The following is a 13,848-nucleotide window of genomic DNA, read 5'->3' on the forward strand; positions in this document are numbered from 1 at the left end:
AGGAATGGAAAAAGAAGGTGTGTGGGAGATTCCAGGGTTTCGCATAAAAGTCACATTTTATTTGCTAAAAGTTTTATTAGAGAAGGGAAATCTCTCACCCTGAGGAATGATTCCAGTTGGCTTCTCCTGGCTTCCACTTTGTCTGAGTCTGGGTTGCTGAAGGGAAGGTCTGGGAAGAGTTTCTTTGGGCCTTTGACATCTTAAATGTGAGCACACATTTTTATTATGGATCAAACTCAAGATGGTGCACCTAAACTGCCAACATGCTTGGTTATGACAACTTAAAGATAGTATAATGTTTACTTTAGCAAGACTAGGTTTGAGTCTGTATGGTACTACCCCCAATAAGCAAAAATGCACTGACTGCTTAACTGTTCAAATGTTTAGGGTTGGTGTTTAGGGTCAAATGTGTGTTAAAGATAAATAACTATAAATTTAACTATAAATAAACTATAAATACTTAAAAGAAATACAATTAATTATATATATATATATATATATATATATATATATATATATATATATATATATATATATATATATATATATATATATATATATAATTTTTTTTTACATTTTAAATAATTTCTGCAATTGCAAAGCTGACTTCAGCAGCCATTACTTCAGTTTTTCTCCAGTATTGCTTAATATTTTTTGTGAAAACCATTTTATTTTAAAAAGAATACTATTTTAAGCAGTTATTTTTGTAACAGTTTATCTGTCTTTATTAACACTTTTGTTTATTAAATGCATCTGCTGTTCATGTAATAAGTTTTTATGTGTAATACCAATAATATAAACATGTTTTTGGTACTTTTGATGGCTTTCTTTAGGTCTGTCCTCTCTTCCAATCGGGTCTGCAGATTGAGGAACTCACTGTAGCGCCGGTTCACCATATGACATGGGACAGGCTGATCAGATGCTGAACTTTCTGAATCTCCACCAGTTTCATACTACAAACACAACATAAAACACTCAACATCGATCTGTATTTAACATGATGTGCTTCATGTACAGTATGCATGAGAATCTCACCTTTACAGTGTAAAGAGTATAAGGATGAGTGCTGCTGCTTCTTTGCTCTTTAGCAGTGATGGTCTTAGTGATTTGCAAGTTTTTAATAGCCACGGGTCTGTCTAGATTTTCCAAGTTTTCAAAAACTAATGAATCCAAACCAAGGCTTCTGGGAATGGAGTTTGACGTGTGAGTCAGCGTTTGCACTGGAGACTCTTCTGCTGTACATTCTGGCTCTGAAATGATCATGTTTTGCTTAAAACACTTCCCCAAAAGACCTAACGTGTCTTCTTCCAGACACACCAGGCCACAAAAGTCTGAAGGTGAGATGCAATCGCAGAAATTCTCAGAATCTTTGTCTGTTTGCTTCAAAGACTCATTAGACATCCTCCTCTCATCTGAAGATGGTGATTCCAGGTCGCAGTCAGTGTGTCTATAGAGGCGGCTGGTGCGATAGGGAGATCTGAGCAGTTCAGCTGCATTTTGGGCTATTCTTTCTGGAAAAAGTATGCTGGAGCTTTTGCTTGCTTGCACGTTTTCTTCAGAAGACCATTGACTCTGAAAACTTGTTTCTGAGGAATCATGGAGAGGGGCTGTTGATGCAGACCAAGCCGTCTGCATGCTGGAGCTATCAGGACAGTCAAAAGTAATCGGAGAGTCACAGTCCCAGAAACTGCTATAGGATTCATCTAGATCAGATTCAGGTGTTTGCTGTGAGTCAATTGGTTCTTCTTTGCTATTGGATTGGGTGAACACATCTACAATGGTCTGGTTTAACCAATCTGGACTGGATGTTCTTGCCACAAGAGGCAGAAGAACATTAATTGTGAGGAGCTCACCAACCATGTAGCAGCCTGTTCGTGTTTCCAAATGAGATTTGGGAATAAGAATGTGCATTAGAAGATCTACCAGTGCTCTGGAGTAGCAGAGCTGGCTAGTTTGGTTAATCAGAGCAGGGTGAGGCAAATCAGTCTTGCAGTACAACCTCCAAAGCTTTGAACCCGATTGATCAGGCTCATCTTGAAGTGTGCGTTGGAGTTCCTTGGCTTGGCTGAAGCTCTGTAGATGGCATCCGAAAAGCTCAAGAACCCTCTGTGCCAGCGCTCTCTGGTCCACCTGCCTCGCCCTTCTCTTCAGTTCACCAGCTGCCTCCAGCATAGCATCCCTTACCTCCTCTATGAACTCCTCCCCTCCTTTAGAAACAGAACTGCAGTACCAGGATGTCACAAAGTCCCGCACAGCCTTGTCAACAGCACTCTGAATCTCCCAGTCCAACCTTTGTTCGCTCTCTGAGGCAGTGTGAACTTGCGTAGACTCACCCAATGGCAGGAAGTGCTCCAAATGAAGGAGGCTGTTGGCATCCAAAGCCACACGAGATCCCAGCCATCCACCCAGCACTACCAACAGACTGGTGAAGATGCACAGCAGCCACACATTCACCAGGAGATGAAACAGAACTAGCCAAGTTATCAGAACTACAACTCCAAGAATGCTTCTCTGCCCCAGTAACTCAAAGAGACTCCTTGGATTTGGACTGGCGACACCAGGCATTTTGTCACAAGTCTCTGAAAAGGGTGGACTTTCAAATAAATAAATGACAATAGTTAAATATGTGTTATTTGAGCAAATAGATTATGTTAGAAAGCTTAAGAAGTACTGGACAAAATTATTCTTTTGCAGACAAACATATATACATAGAAAACGTGATTTAAGTGTTTTGTTTTATTTTAATTATTTCATCAATATTATAACTTGCCTACATTATTATCACAGAGACTAGCACAGATGGTTGTAATGGTTTCCACTGCAGATACCATTAAAGCATTTCACACCATTACATTTTAACCTTTAATACCGATGCATTATAACCATTTCTAGTGTATTTGTGGACATGTTCTATTAGGATTTATTGGTTTTATTACACCATCAACAAAAAGCAAAACGCTACAGGTCCACAGGATCAATCGTTTTTATTGAAACTAATATAATTTCCAATATACCCATCAAAACCATTTGAAGTTCCCTTATGGGTTATATTGATTTGTTGTTGTTGTTTTTAGCAGGGATTAACAGAAGATAACTCAGTACATTAATAATAAAAATAGGGTCAACTTACTGTATCCGAGGTAGTACTCAAGAGAGAGGAGGGAGGACACAGTTCCCAGTGGTCATTAAATTATTTCAGTGACCACACTCATCTTCATTGCTCATCATCAGTTATAAGTTCCCAAAACGGTCTGCAATATTATCATTAATAGTGTTTGCACTTCATGTCGTTGCTGTCGACGTTTGGAGTCTAATCTACTTTACCTTTCAGTAATTAGATTAGCATCTAACAAGCTGTCAGACAGACTGAACTTCAAACGACTGAACTGCGCCCTCTATCACAGGATCTGTGAAGTTCAAAAACAATAACCCTTTCAATCCCAGATTGTTTGCACAATATTTTTACTATACGAGGGATATAAATGACAATAAAACAAAGCTTGTGATCATGTTTTATATCTATAAAATAATCTAATCTATATTTTGCGGTAATGGCTGATGTAGGCTGTTTCAGTAAAACAAATTAAATAAAATATATTTTTAATAGAATTAGTTAAGTAATGCATTTGAAAACTAAAATAAAGTTAAACACTTTGCTGGAATTACATTGCGGGAAACAGGTAATATCATTAACAAAAAGTATTAAAAAATAAAACATTCTATGTAAGATATGTGCAATGTGATATAAGTAGGCTATATATCTAGCTTACAGATTTTGTAAAAAATAATAATAACCCATACCATATATTTTCTACAACTAGCTATCTTTCAATCAATCTATATTATCCTGCATTATTTAACATTATTTAATCATTTCATCAAAATAATTCAATAGCAACATGTTTTTGCATGTTACAACTTTTTTAATGCTTAAATATGACACACAAGAAGAACATCTCAAATATATTCCATACACCACAATGCAGTATAATAAAACTATAAACAGAATATATAGGAGAACTATTTATTAGTTACAAAAAAAAGATAAAGAACTAGTGTATTTGTTCACAGGTTTATCCTTCAATTCTGAAAGTGCCAATTTAAACTGTTTCTCTGAACTCCTTGGTTTTGCAGACGTGTTTTTCCTGAAAAGGACAGATTTGTTTGTTGCACTCCCAACACGACTGAATATCATGATCTCCATCAGAGGTGCTACGATGGCAAAGTTCACAACCTTCGGGTTTCAGTTTACTGCGAATCAGCCGTCGAAGCTCCTTGCGCTTTTCGTGGTCCACACAGCACGCCACGTCAATCAGCTGGATGCGCTTGGGGTCCCACACACAGTCCTCCTCGCGGCCAGACTTGATGGTGGAGATGTTGCTGTTCGGGGGAACCCACGCGCAGTCGTACCCGTTGCTGTGCCAAGATTTCTGTAGAGGATGATTGTCACAGTCAATTTTCTTCACTTTCCCCACACGCACCTTTAGTTTGAAAACAACTTTGTCGTTCTTGTCGGTGTGAGGCGGGTAGCACTTTGCTTTATCAATGTTACGACTGACATAAACTCCGGCGCCCAGCAGTCCATCTTTAGAGGGTACGAATCCTGAATTAATGATGGTTTTAGCTGTTTTTAATAATGTGCCGTGAAACATTGTGTATGAACGGCCTGACTTCGGCTCCTGGTTCTCCGCCAGAGACTTACTTCGGTCTTTCATCGCTTTCCAGCCACAAAACGAAACTTCTTTCTCCATTCTATAAGATTGAATTGACTGAATTAGTGGGGTGTTTATGCCAAGTAGCTAATTTATATTCATATGTGTAAGTAAACAAATGCTCTCACCTTTTCTTTGCCACCCGATCTAATAGCTTCCGACTTTCGGTTTCGTTACTTGAGAAATATCCTACTAAAGCATCGCGAGATTTTAAAAGCTGTTGTCGATCCAACAAATCAAGTGTTACTCTTTTGACTGAAACACAAAGAAACCTTTTTTTAAGTCTTTGGCAATTCCCTGCTGAACTTTAAAAAGTAAGGTACAATTCAGTGGCGTCGCTGGTTCAGCCAAAGAACCTTAACAGCCAAAGACCAAACAACCTTTTCACTGCACAACTGATTCTTGGGAGTGGAAAAAAAGTTATTTGGATTTTAAAATGTTTTTCGCACTAAGAAAAAAAAAGTAATGTTAAGAGAAAGGTTCTTTGAAAAATCAATGTTTTATTCCCTTAAAGCCATGGCTTTTTAAAAAAGGTTTTTAAAAAAGGTTTGGCATTATGTTGAGTGTATCTTATATCTTATAAATAAGTAAAAGGATCTTTGTTGACATTTTCATTAAGAATATCATGACGTTTCCATTTGAACAAAACCTTTATGATGTAGCAGGTTTAGATAATCAAAAAGTTTTCATACTAAAATCGATCCTTTAGGAGCTGCAATAAAAGGTTATTTGGAAAACTAAGCATCGCTGACAAATAAAATTAACCTTATTTTTAACCCCTTTAACTTGCCCAACAGAAAAACTATTTAGATTGCATTTCTTAACTCTTGACGCTAGTTAACACTCATTGAATGTTTTTTCGCATCCCAATATCACATCCCAATATTACGCATCCCATAATTTCTAATACTCACTATTTGGTTGATATGTCGGTTTATGGTAAAAAAAAATTGAATTAATAAATGTACTATGAAAAGTATGTAAGACCAATTCATATATAAAAATGTGAATACTAAATCATCTTTATTTTTTGATTCATGCCATAAAATATTTCAGATTCTCATTTAACATTTTCTTGGTTTTCTTTTTACAATAAAACCAAAATCAAGTGTAGTAGTGAAACATAATTATGTTTTTATGATTTTATTGTAAACCAGCAATGCTGTGTGTGTTAACCAATATTTAAATCAGTCATTCTTTAAATGACTTTAACAGTCATTAATTAAAACTGTCAAAATATAGTTAATCATTTGGTAGAGCAGTTTAAAGGCTTAAGAATAAATACCTGTGAAAGAGCGTTTGTCATTTGGTTTAGTGTGTCCCCAAATCATAACATTTTCATTTTTATTATAGCCTATTAAAAGGTTATATCAGCAAATAGCCAACTTAAAAACATTTTAAATGTTTATAAAAGTGTGTTTAATTTTTATGTGACATCCACACACAGGTTTAAAGTCTTTACAAAGCCTATCCACTAGGGTACTCCATACCCTTAACTATAACTTCTTCCAACCAGAAAGTTTTTGGCGCATGGTCTCTTTATAAGAAAAATGTTGTAACCAGATGTTTATTCGTTTAATTAATACACTTTCCTCGTCTTTATCTAATGATATTCCTCTTTTTTCTTCCTCATTTCCTCGTAATCAACTTTTAATACGACTGTCACACTCCCCATTTTCAGCAGGTTTAATAGTGTACTCTGATCTACAGTAGATGCAAATTATTAAGAAACGTCTCCAAGCCAGTTATTTGCATTTAACCAAATCATGAAGGCTTCACAAGCGAAACCATGTGAAGGATATGAATAGAGGTGCGTGAGCTTGACCATATAGGCTACATGTCTAGTAGGTTTTAAAATCTCCCTTTCTTCCTTTGATATAATGACCGTGTTATGAGTTCTCCTGGAATAGAAAACAAAACGGAAGAACTGAGAGACCTGACAGCGATCGGCTAAAATTATGATGGAGACAGGTGAGAATTATTGACAAATAAAAATTATTTTCCTATTTATATTTACTTGATTCGATGTTGAGTTTTTAATAATGCATTAATGGAGTGGCTACTGTTGCATTAAACGTGCTCATGTCGTGTAAATAGGGTTTTTTGTAAGTTCTAACTTTAAATAAATGTTGTGTTAAAACCATTTGAAGATTGATTTACATTTGTTTCTTCGTCTAAATATATATGCATTTGAATGTAAAGTAACAAAGTAAATATAATAACTGTTTTACAAAAAAGCTAATTAAAATACAATCTGTCCAGTAGCCGAACACTGTAAATGAAAGGCTTTAGGCTATAGATTTTATAAGATTGGATAAACTATATAAGTTAAAGAAAAATCTGCACCTCTGCGTTTTTATTATATTATATATTATTTTATCCATGCATTTAATGTTTTTATTTGTGTATTAATTTATTTTTGCTCACTGAATATTTTAGTTTTTCTAAGAATGTGTCCGATTGAAAGTAAATGTTATCGACATATATAATGTGTGCGTAAATGTAGTCGTATCGGCAACTATAATAACAAATCAGATTGCAAAGCTTCTTTTTTTACTTTACTATGTCAAGTACTGACATTTTCGACTGTTAAGGATAAGTTATTATTAAATCAAGCTCAATTGCTGGCACACCCTCCACATATCGCAGAGGCGCGCGCACGCGTGTCAGAGTGAGAAAGACAAGATAGAGTCTTCCACTGAAAACAGACATTGGCTGTAATTCAGCTGCTAAACGACAAAAAACAGCTGTTTGCCCAAGGATCTGAATTTGAATTTCTAAAACCCTGACAATGCAGCATATTTCATTGTTTGCTTTACACAAAGTGTTTAGCTATGATTTTTCCTCAGGCTTGGGTGTGCAGCATGGTTAATATACTTCAGTTAAAATAACTTAAACAGATTTACAATAGGAGTTCACAAGAATAGCTGTGCTGTATTCTTTTGAAATCTAACATTAGTGTTATGCTCTGAAGGGAACATTCGGTATAAGATGAACATGTTGTCAAAGGTCTCTTTAAATAACTGAACTGTATATGGATAACTGATAATAAACAGCTTTGGTAATTACTATAATCTCTTTACTCACACAATTCTGACCCCTAAATCATGCAAACAACAGGAAAGAACAATAAGGCCATGAACCAGTTTCTTAACGAGACTTGCTCATAAAAAATGCACATTCATATTAGTCATATTTTATTGATTTGAAGATTTCATATAATAGCTCCTATTGGAGCTATAAAATGGCAAAGCAAAAAAAAAAAGTTGTTTGCATGCCTATAGTCCATTTAAAAATCAAATATGAATAAAAAATTATTAAATAATTAAAAAAGAATAATAAAATGTTTAGCAAAAAGCAGAAACTTTCCAAAAAAAAAAAAAACTTTCCAAGACTGGTTTACCCATATGCATGTGGTTTACTCTAGCAAGATCCACTGACAAAACAAATCCGAAAAATCAAAATGAATGCATGATCAGATATAAAATGCAAATTCAGGTATAATATTCTTCATTTATCAATGTGTTTAACTATAAAATACATATTTTTAAAATCATTTTTATAAATTCAACAATAAAAATGTCTGTAAAATATAAACAATTCAACTATGTAAACAAATACTTATTCTTTGACAGAATCTGAAAAAATGCATTATCATAGTTTTTGTTAAACTAGTTGTTGTTTATGTGAACACTGGGAAATTATGCAAAATATCCTTAATGCAAATATACCGTGATTGCAGAATTACTTTTTATTTATTTATTGGGTTAATTCTATCTGTAAAACATCAAACTAAGATTCATTTACATTGGTTAATGAATTCACAATGGAGGAAAACATATCCATTAACATGTACTAGTATATTATTCAAACTAAGCTTAATAGATTCTATAAATGAAAATAATGCTCTATTTTTAATGCTAGTAATTCACAAATAACAAATGGAAGTGTTTCCATTTCAGTAGGGAAATGCCTACATGATATAAGCCACTTTCAATGTGGACATTATTTGAAACAGACCAAGATAATTATTTATACATGTTTGTTCCCTTTATATCTTTGTTTGTTTACCTTTATTCTTGACAGTTTTCTCAAAGAACATCAGACTAACCGTTTTTACTGTTAAGCGTAGCATTTTTGTTTTGGACTATAATATATCAATAAAAACAGTGCACTTTTTTTGGGTGATGCCAGACTTTTCTTTTTAAACTGTAAATACACTTATTTTTCCCACAGAGTATTCCAAGAGAGTATACCAGGGAGTCCGTGTCAAGCATACGGTCAAAGATCTACTGGCCGAGAAGCGATTACGACAAACAAACACACCCCGATTCAGTGTAAGTTAGCCATCATGCACTGCATTGTCACCTGATATTCTTAAATATTATCTTAATCATGCCTTATCCATAAATGCGTTTCACTGTTTATTTTTTACAAAGTATCTAGCATTTGAATCCAGTAACTTGTTTGTACAAAGTATAAAGCATGAGTTCTCTCTCAGACAGTGTTCACAGCATCCATTCTTGTCATGTCCTTGTTACTATTAAGAGATAAATATCAGGCACACCTGCCAAAATCAGGCCGACCTTCCTGAAAGGGGACAGACAGGCATTGTTGTTAGACGGTTAAACCTAAGCCTTAACCAAGGGCATCATTGACGGATTTCCAACCAAAATACAAAAGAACAGACAGTCCTTGTGCAGAAGTGAACTCCTGCTGCAAGTTGTTGTCTGCTTTTGTTTGGTTTTGTCCCCTCATTGAAACTAATAGACCAGTCAGTTCATGCAAATTCATCAGACGGGGTGGTTGGCCTTAACATATATCTGAACAATGGTCTAGCAGAGACAAAGCTATTTCTTATTTCACAAAATACACAAATAGCGTTCATAAAGTACACCGTATAAATAGTCAAGTAATTGCCCTTACGAAATATCCATTAAAAAGAGGCACTATATTCATGCCACGTACTGACTGCAAGCCTCCAACAAAGAACAATATCTACTAAACAAATTAACTTAATTCCACTCTGTTCTTCCCAGCACTTGCAGAGTCATCTGGGATATGTTCCCAGTCATTCAATGATTTCTTTAGATCCTTGTGGCAAAATCTCATGAGAAGAGTAGACACTCCACCGGAGGGAAGTGTACACATGGAGCGAGGGGGAGCACTGTTGTGACACTGGCAAATCATATTCAAATATCCTCCCACATGATTTGCCTGGCTTTCAACAGAACAAGCACTAAAACCTGCGCCTTCCTCTCTTTTTCTCCATATTCTCACTGGCTGTAAATACAAAGGAGCCCACCGGGGGTTCTGTGTTTCTCTTTGCCTTTTTATATTACGGAGGGATTTGTGTATTTTCATTACATGCTTTCTTCTTAAAGGCGCAGTTCACTTGCGAAATGAAAATTTTGTCATTTATTCCACTCTCCAAACCTGTATAAGTTTCTTCTGTTGAACATGTTGGAGGATATTTTGAAATATTATATTGTTACATGAACAGTTGACTGTCACCATTGGCTTTCAAGAAAACCATGGAAGTCAATAGTGGCCACCAACTGAAAGTGGAAGTCAATTGTGAGAATTCTGGAAATGAACTATACTCCTTAAAGTGAAGTTAAAAACACACAGACACACTCTGTTGGCATCAATAATGAATAGTCTCTAACTTTCTGCTTTTCAGACAAGCAGCAGTTCCTCTCAGCCAGCTTTTGTGCCAATGCCCGGTGAGTCCGTCTGGTAGAGCTTATCCACGGTTATATCTGGCAGTTGTGCACAGTGAGAAGCTAACTCATCTTGAATTGGGGAGTTCACTGAATTTCCTGCTTCCTCTTGCAGGTTCGCATGTGCTTCCTGGTTACTACAGTATGAGAAGATCCTTCCTCCAAGACTCGGAGCTCTGCCATACTGTGAAGCAGTACTCCTCGGACACGTACTCTTCGGCACTGGGAAGCAAGGCCTTCTCATATGACCACGCTTCCACTTATCCTGCCTTCATCGACAGCTACTACACTCCTGATTCGTATGGAGATTACAGAGGGCCAACATCTTATACCACAAGCGGAGGGTCATTGTTTCCACCGTCTTCACTACCAACACTACTGCCGACTCTGTCTGGAGAGTCTTCATCACACTTGCTCTTGGTATATTCACACTTCCTACAGCTAGTATTGATTAAAGCCTTTTTAATGGCTCTAAATGGCCTTTCACGATAAGATCAATGACTAAAATGGTAATAGTAAAGACATAGTTCACAAACTCACAGAGGCAACACCACAGCTATAATTATAAAATATATATAATTGGCACAGATAAACAATATTACTGGAATGACTTTTAAAATAATCTGTAATAAATTTTTTAGTTCTTTATATTTAAATATTTTAATATTTACATACTTTTTTTGGTGATTCATATAGGATTTTTTAAAATAGTTTTATTAATAGCCAATAAGGATAGGAGCTACAAAAGATTTCTACTACAAATGAATGCTGTTCTTTTAAACTTTTATTTAGCAAAAAATCAGTGGTGGAAAAAGTACTGAAAAATCATACTTTCTGTAGGTAAAAGTTACAGAAAAAATTACTTGTCCAAAAATGAGGTGCAAGTAGAGTTGAAGTATCTGTTGTAAATATTACTCAAAGTATGAGTAAAAAGACCTTTCAAAAGTACATGCGAGTAGTGAGTATTACGCTGCATTTACATCTAATTTGTGGATGTGTGTAAACGTAACATTCTGTAGTGCATTTAGTTAATGCCCAGCAGAGACACAACGTCATAAGACGTTAAACCTTGATTTTAGGTTGTGTTAAAAAATGACCAAAATCCAACGTCGAGCCATAATCTTAAACCAACGTCATATTGACATCAAATACTGACATTTATTTGTCAGGTATGACAACCAAAATCCAACATCTGACAGACGTCATAATGGTAACGTCCATACAACGTCAAGCTGTTACATCATGAGACATTGATATTTGGTTGATTTTAGTTTGGACGTTGAACACTGACGTACACATTTTTAAAACTACTTAGCAAATTACAATTTCTGAGAAAAACTATTCGATTACAGTAGTTTGAGTATTTGTAATTTGTTACTTTACACCACTGCTGACAATATAAGTATGCCATCACAGGAATAAAAAATGTATGTAAAATATACAGATATAAAAAACAGTTCCTATAAATCAGAGGTGTCCACACTCGGTCTTGGAGGGCCGGTGTCCTGGAGAGTTTAGCTCCAACCCTAATCAAACACACCTGAACCATCTAATCATCTCTTGCCAGATATACCAGAAACTTCCTGACAGGTGTGTTGAAGCAAGTTGGAGCTAAACTCAGCAGGACACCGGCCCTCCAGGACTGAGTTTGGACACCCCTGCTATAAATTGTAATAATATTACTTATTTTATTGTATTTTTTACCAAATAAATACAGATTTGATTAAAACAATAAAGCATCTGACAAAACTCCAAACTTTTTAAAAGAAATGAGTACATATCAATACCTCAATGATGCCATTAAAATATCATATGTATTTTTTATTAAATTAATAAATTATAAATTAAGTTTTAAAAATAAATGTAAAAGAAAAAACAGATCAACTAATATCTGCAGTTACAGTGCTCGGCATAATTGAGTACACCCCATTTTGAAAGTGAATATTTTGATCCATTTCTCAGTGAATATAGGCAATGTATTTCGGTGCATTTAAACAAAACAGATAAACAGATGTATTTATTCAAATAATTGAATTGCTTTTCTTGATTTTTCCTCTTTTTAAAATTTGTATTTAATATTTTTTATAAGATATAAATTTAGGTGTTCTAGTTTTTAGACCGTTATCATAAGTTATTTTGTTAGTTGAGCTCCAAATTTGGCTTTAGTACTGACTAATCTAATGTATATGCACAAATATAATATTGTAAAGCTTCCTATTAAACATATAAATGTAAAAGAGAGATTTGTGAGGGGTGTACTTATATGTGCTGAGCACTGTATATACAGACTTTTTTTTTCTTTTTTTTTTTCAAGGAATAATAATAATCTGATTTTACACTCCAAACTCACTCACTCACACATTTTCCTTCAGCTTCAGGATGTTGTATCAGGGGTCACCACATCAGAATGGACCACCAATACCCCAAAATATTTATGACATTTTATTTAAATGCAGAAACATATTTTTAAATAAATTAATAGATGGAGCAAAACCCATTTAAGTGAAAATATTACTAAGCAATGATGTTTCTCTATGCTACAGAGAGACCCATGGGATCAGCCATCAGAGGACTCGGTCAATCAGACAGAAGTCTTATGTCCTGAGGCTGCAGCCCCCGTGGCAGACTCACCATCCCTAGCTGGGCCTGACTCAGGCAGTTCCTCTCCGTACCGTCTGACCTCTGGTCGGAGTGGGAGCTCCATCCCATCCAGCTCTCAGCCATATACTCTACAGCCTCTGGAGGACGTCCCATACACAGCACCATCTTACACCTCTGCCTCCAGCTACTCCTGCCCACCGTACATGTCGACTCCTGGAGATCTGGCTGTGGTGAAGATGACAGCCGTCACTTCAGAGGAGGCCAGTGGTGGAGTGGTGTCTCTCAGTGACACTACATCCTGGGCTAAAGATGATGGAACAGGATCCTGGTTGTCATATGAGACCAGAAGAGCTTTTTAAGAGGCCTCAATGACAATTACAGGACTGTGGACTAATCATTTTGCAATTATGCAGCCTCTCTATTCTTACACAAAAGGAGATTATATAGATTCATCATAACGATGAAATGCTGGTCATAAAAAACTGCATACCACATATAGATACAGTAAAACATGTGCTGTTAGTCTAGTTAATTCATGGTTTAATTGTGCATTTTTTAATTTCCAAGCGTTTTAGAATAAATTAGAGGTAATGCTCCATTTCCCCCTCTTTCTTACAATTCCAAGTGTAATATTACTCCCAAAAACGTACATTTTGACTGGAAACATAACATAAACCAACATTTTTCTGCTCAACAAAAATGGTAGCTCTTTGAAAAAAAACGTGAATTTGAAAAATAAATATGTTTTGGTTTGAAGAAAGTCTGTTATCTTCATAGAACAGAAGATCAAGAGCAGCTGTTCTGACACTGAA

The 13,848-nt window shown here is 35.5% G+C and overlaps 3 protein-coding genes across 5 annotated transcripts in view; 1 reads left to right on the forward strand and 2 right to left on the reverse strand.

The window, feature by feature from the left end:
* snx19a (sorting nexin 19a) overlaps positions 1–3,533 on the reverse strand; it is a 30,848-nt gene extending 27,315 nt beyond the window's left edge. The window contains exons 1-4 of one of the 3 annotated variants that reach the window (XM_073949671.1): positions 3,131–3,533; positions 1,036–2,579; positions 815–953; positions 99–199 (exon numbers count right to left, since the gene is read on the reverse strand). In XM_073949671.1, the coding sequence (XP_073805772.1) occupies positions 99–199; positions 815–953; positions 1,036–2,565 (1,770 nt within the window). In that variant the 5' untranslated portion in view covers positions 2,566–2,579; positions 3,131–3,533. 3 annotated transcript variants of the gene reach the window in all.
* Positions 3,534–3,900: 367 nt separating this feature from the next.
* On the reverse strand, positions 3,901–4,897 carry gig2o (grass carp reovirus (GCRV)-induced gene 2o). Its single transcript, NM_001245983.1, has 2 exons — positions 4,841–4,897; positions 3,901–4,752 (listed from the first exon to the last, which is right to left on the reverse strand). The coding sequence occupies exon 2, from the start codon at positions 4,749–4,751 to the stop codon at positions 4,101–4,103; it is 651 nt and encodes a 216-aa protein (NP_001232912.1). The 5' UTR covers position 4,752; positions 4,841–4,897; the 3' UTR covers positions 3,901–4,100.
* Positions 4,898–6,299: 1,402 nt separating this feature from the next.
* zgc:158412 lies at positions 6,300–13,792 on the forward strand. The gene is made up of 5 exons (NM_001080025.2): positions 6,300–6,683; positions 8,949–9,049; positions 10,396–10,438; positions 10,551–10,855; positions 12,979–13,792. Exons 1-5 carry the CDS (start codon positions 6,671–6,673, stop codon positions 13,393–13,395), a joined length of 879 nt encoding a protein of 292 aa, NP_001073494.2. The 5' UTR covers positions 6,300–6,670; the 3' UTR covers positions 13,396–13,792.
* Positions 13,793–13,848: the final 56 nt, after the last annotated feature.

This window comes from Danio rerio, chromosome 5, assembly GCF_049306965.1.
Source record: "Danio rerio strain Tuebingen ecotype United States chromosome 5, GRCz12tu, whole genome shotgun sequence".
Classification (NCBI taxonomy): Eukaryota; Metazoa; Chordata; class Actinopteri; order Cypriniformes; family Danionidae; genus Danio; species Danio rerio.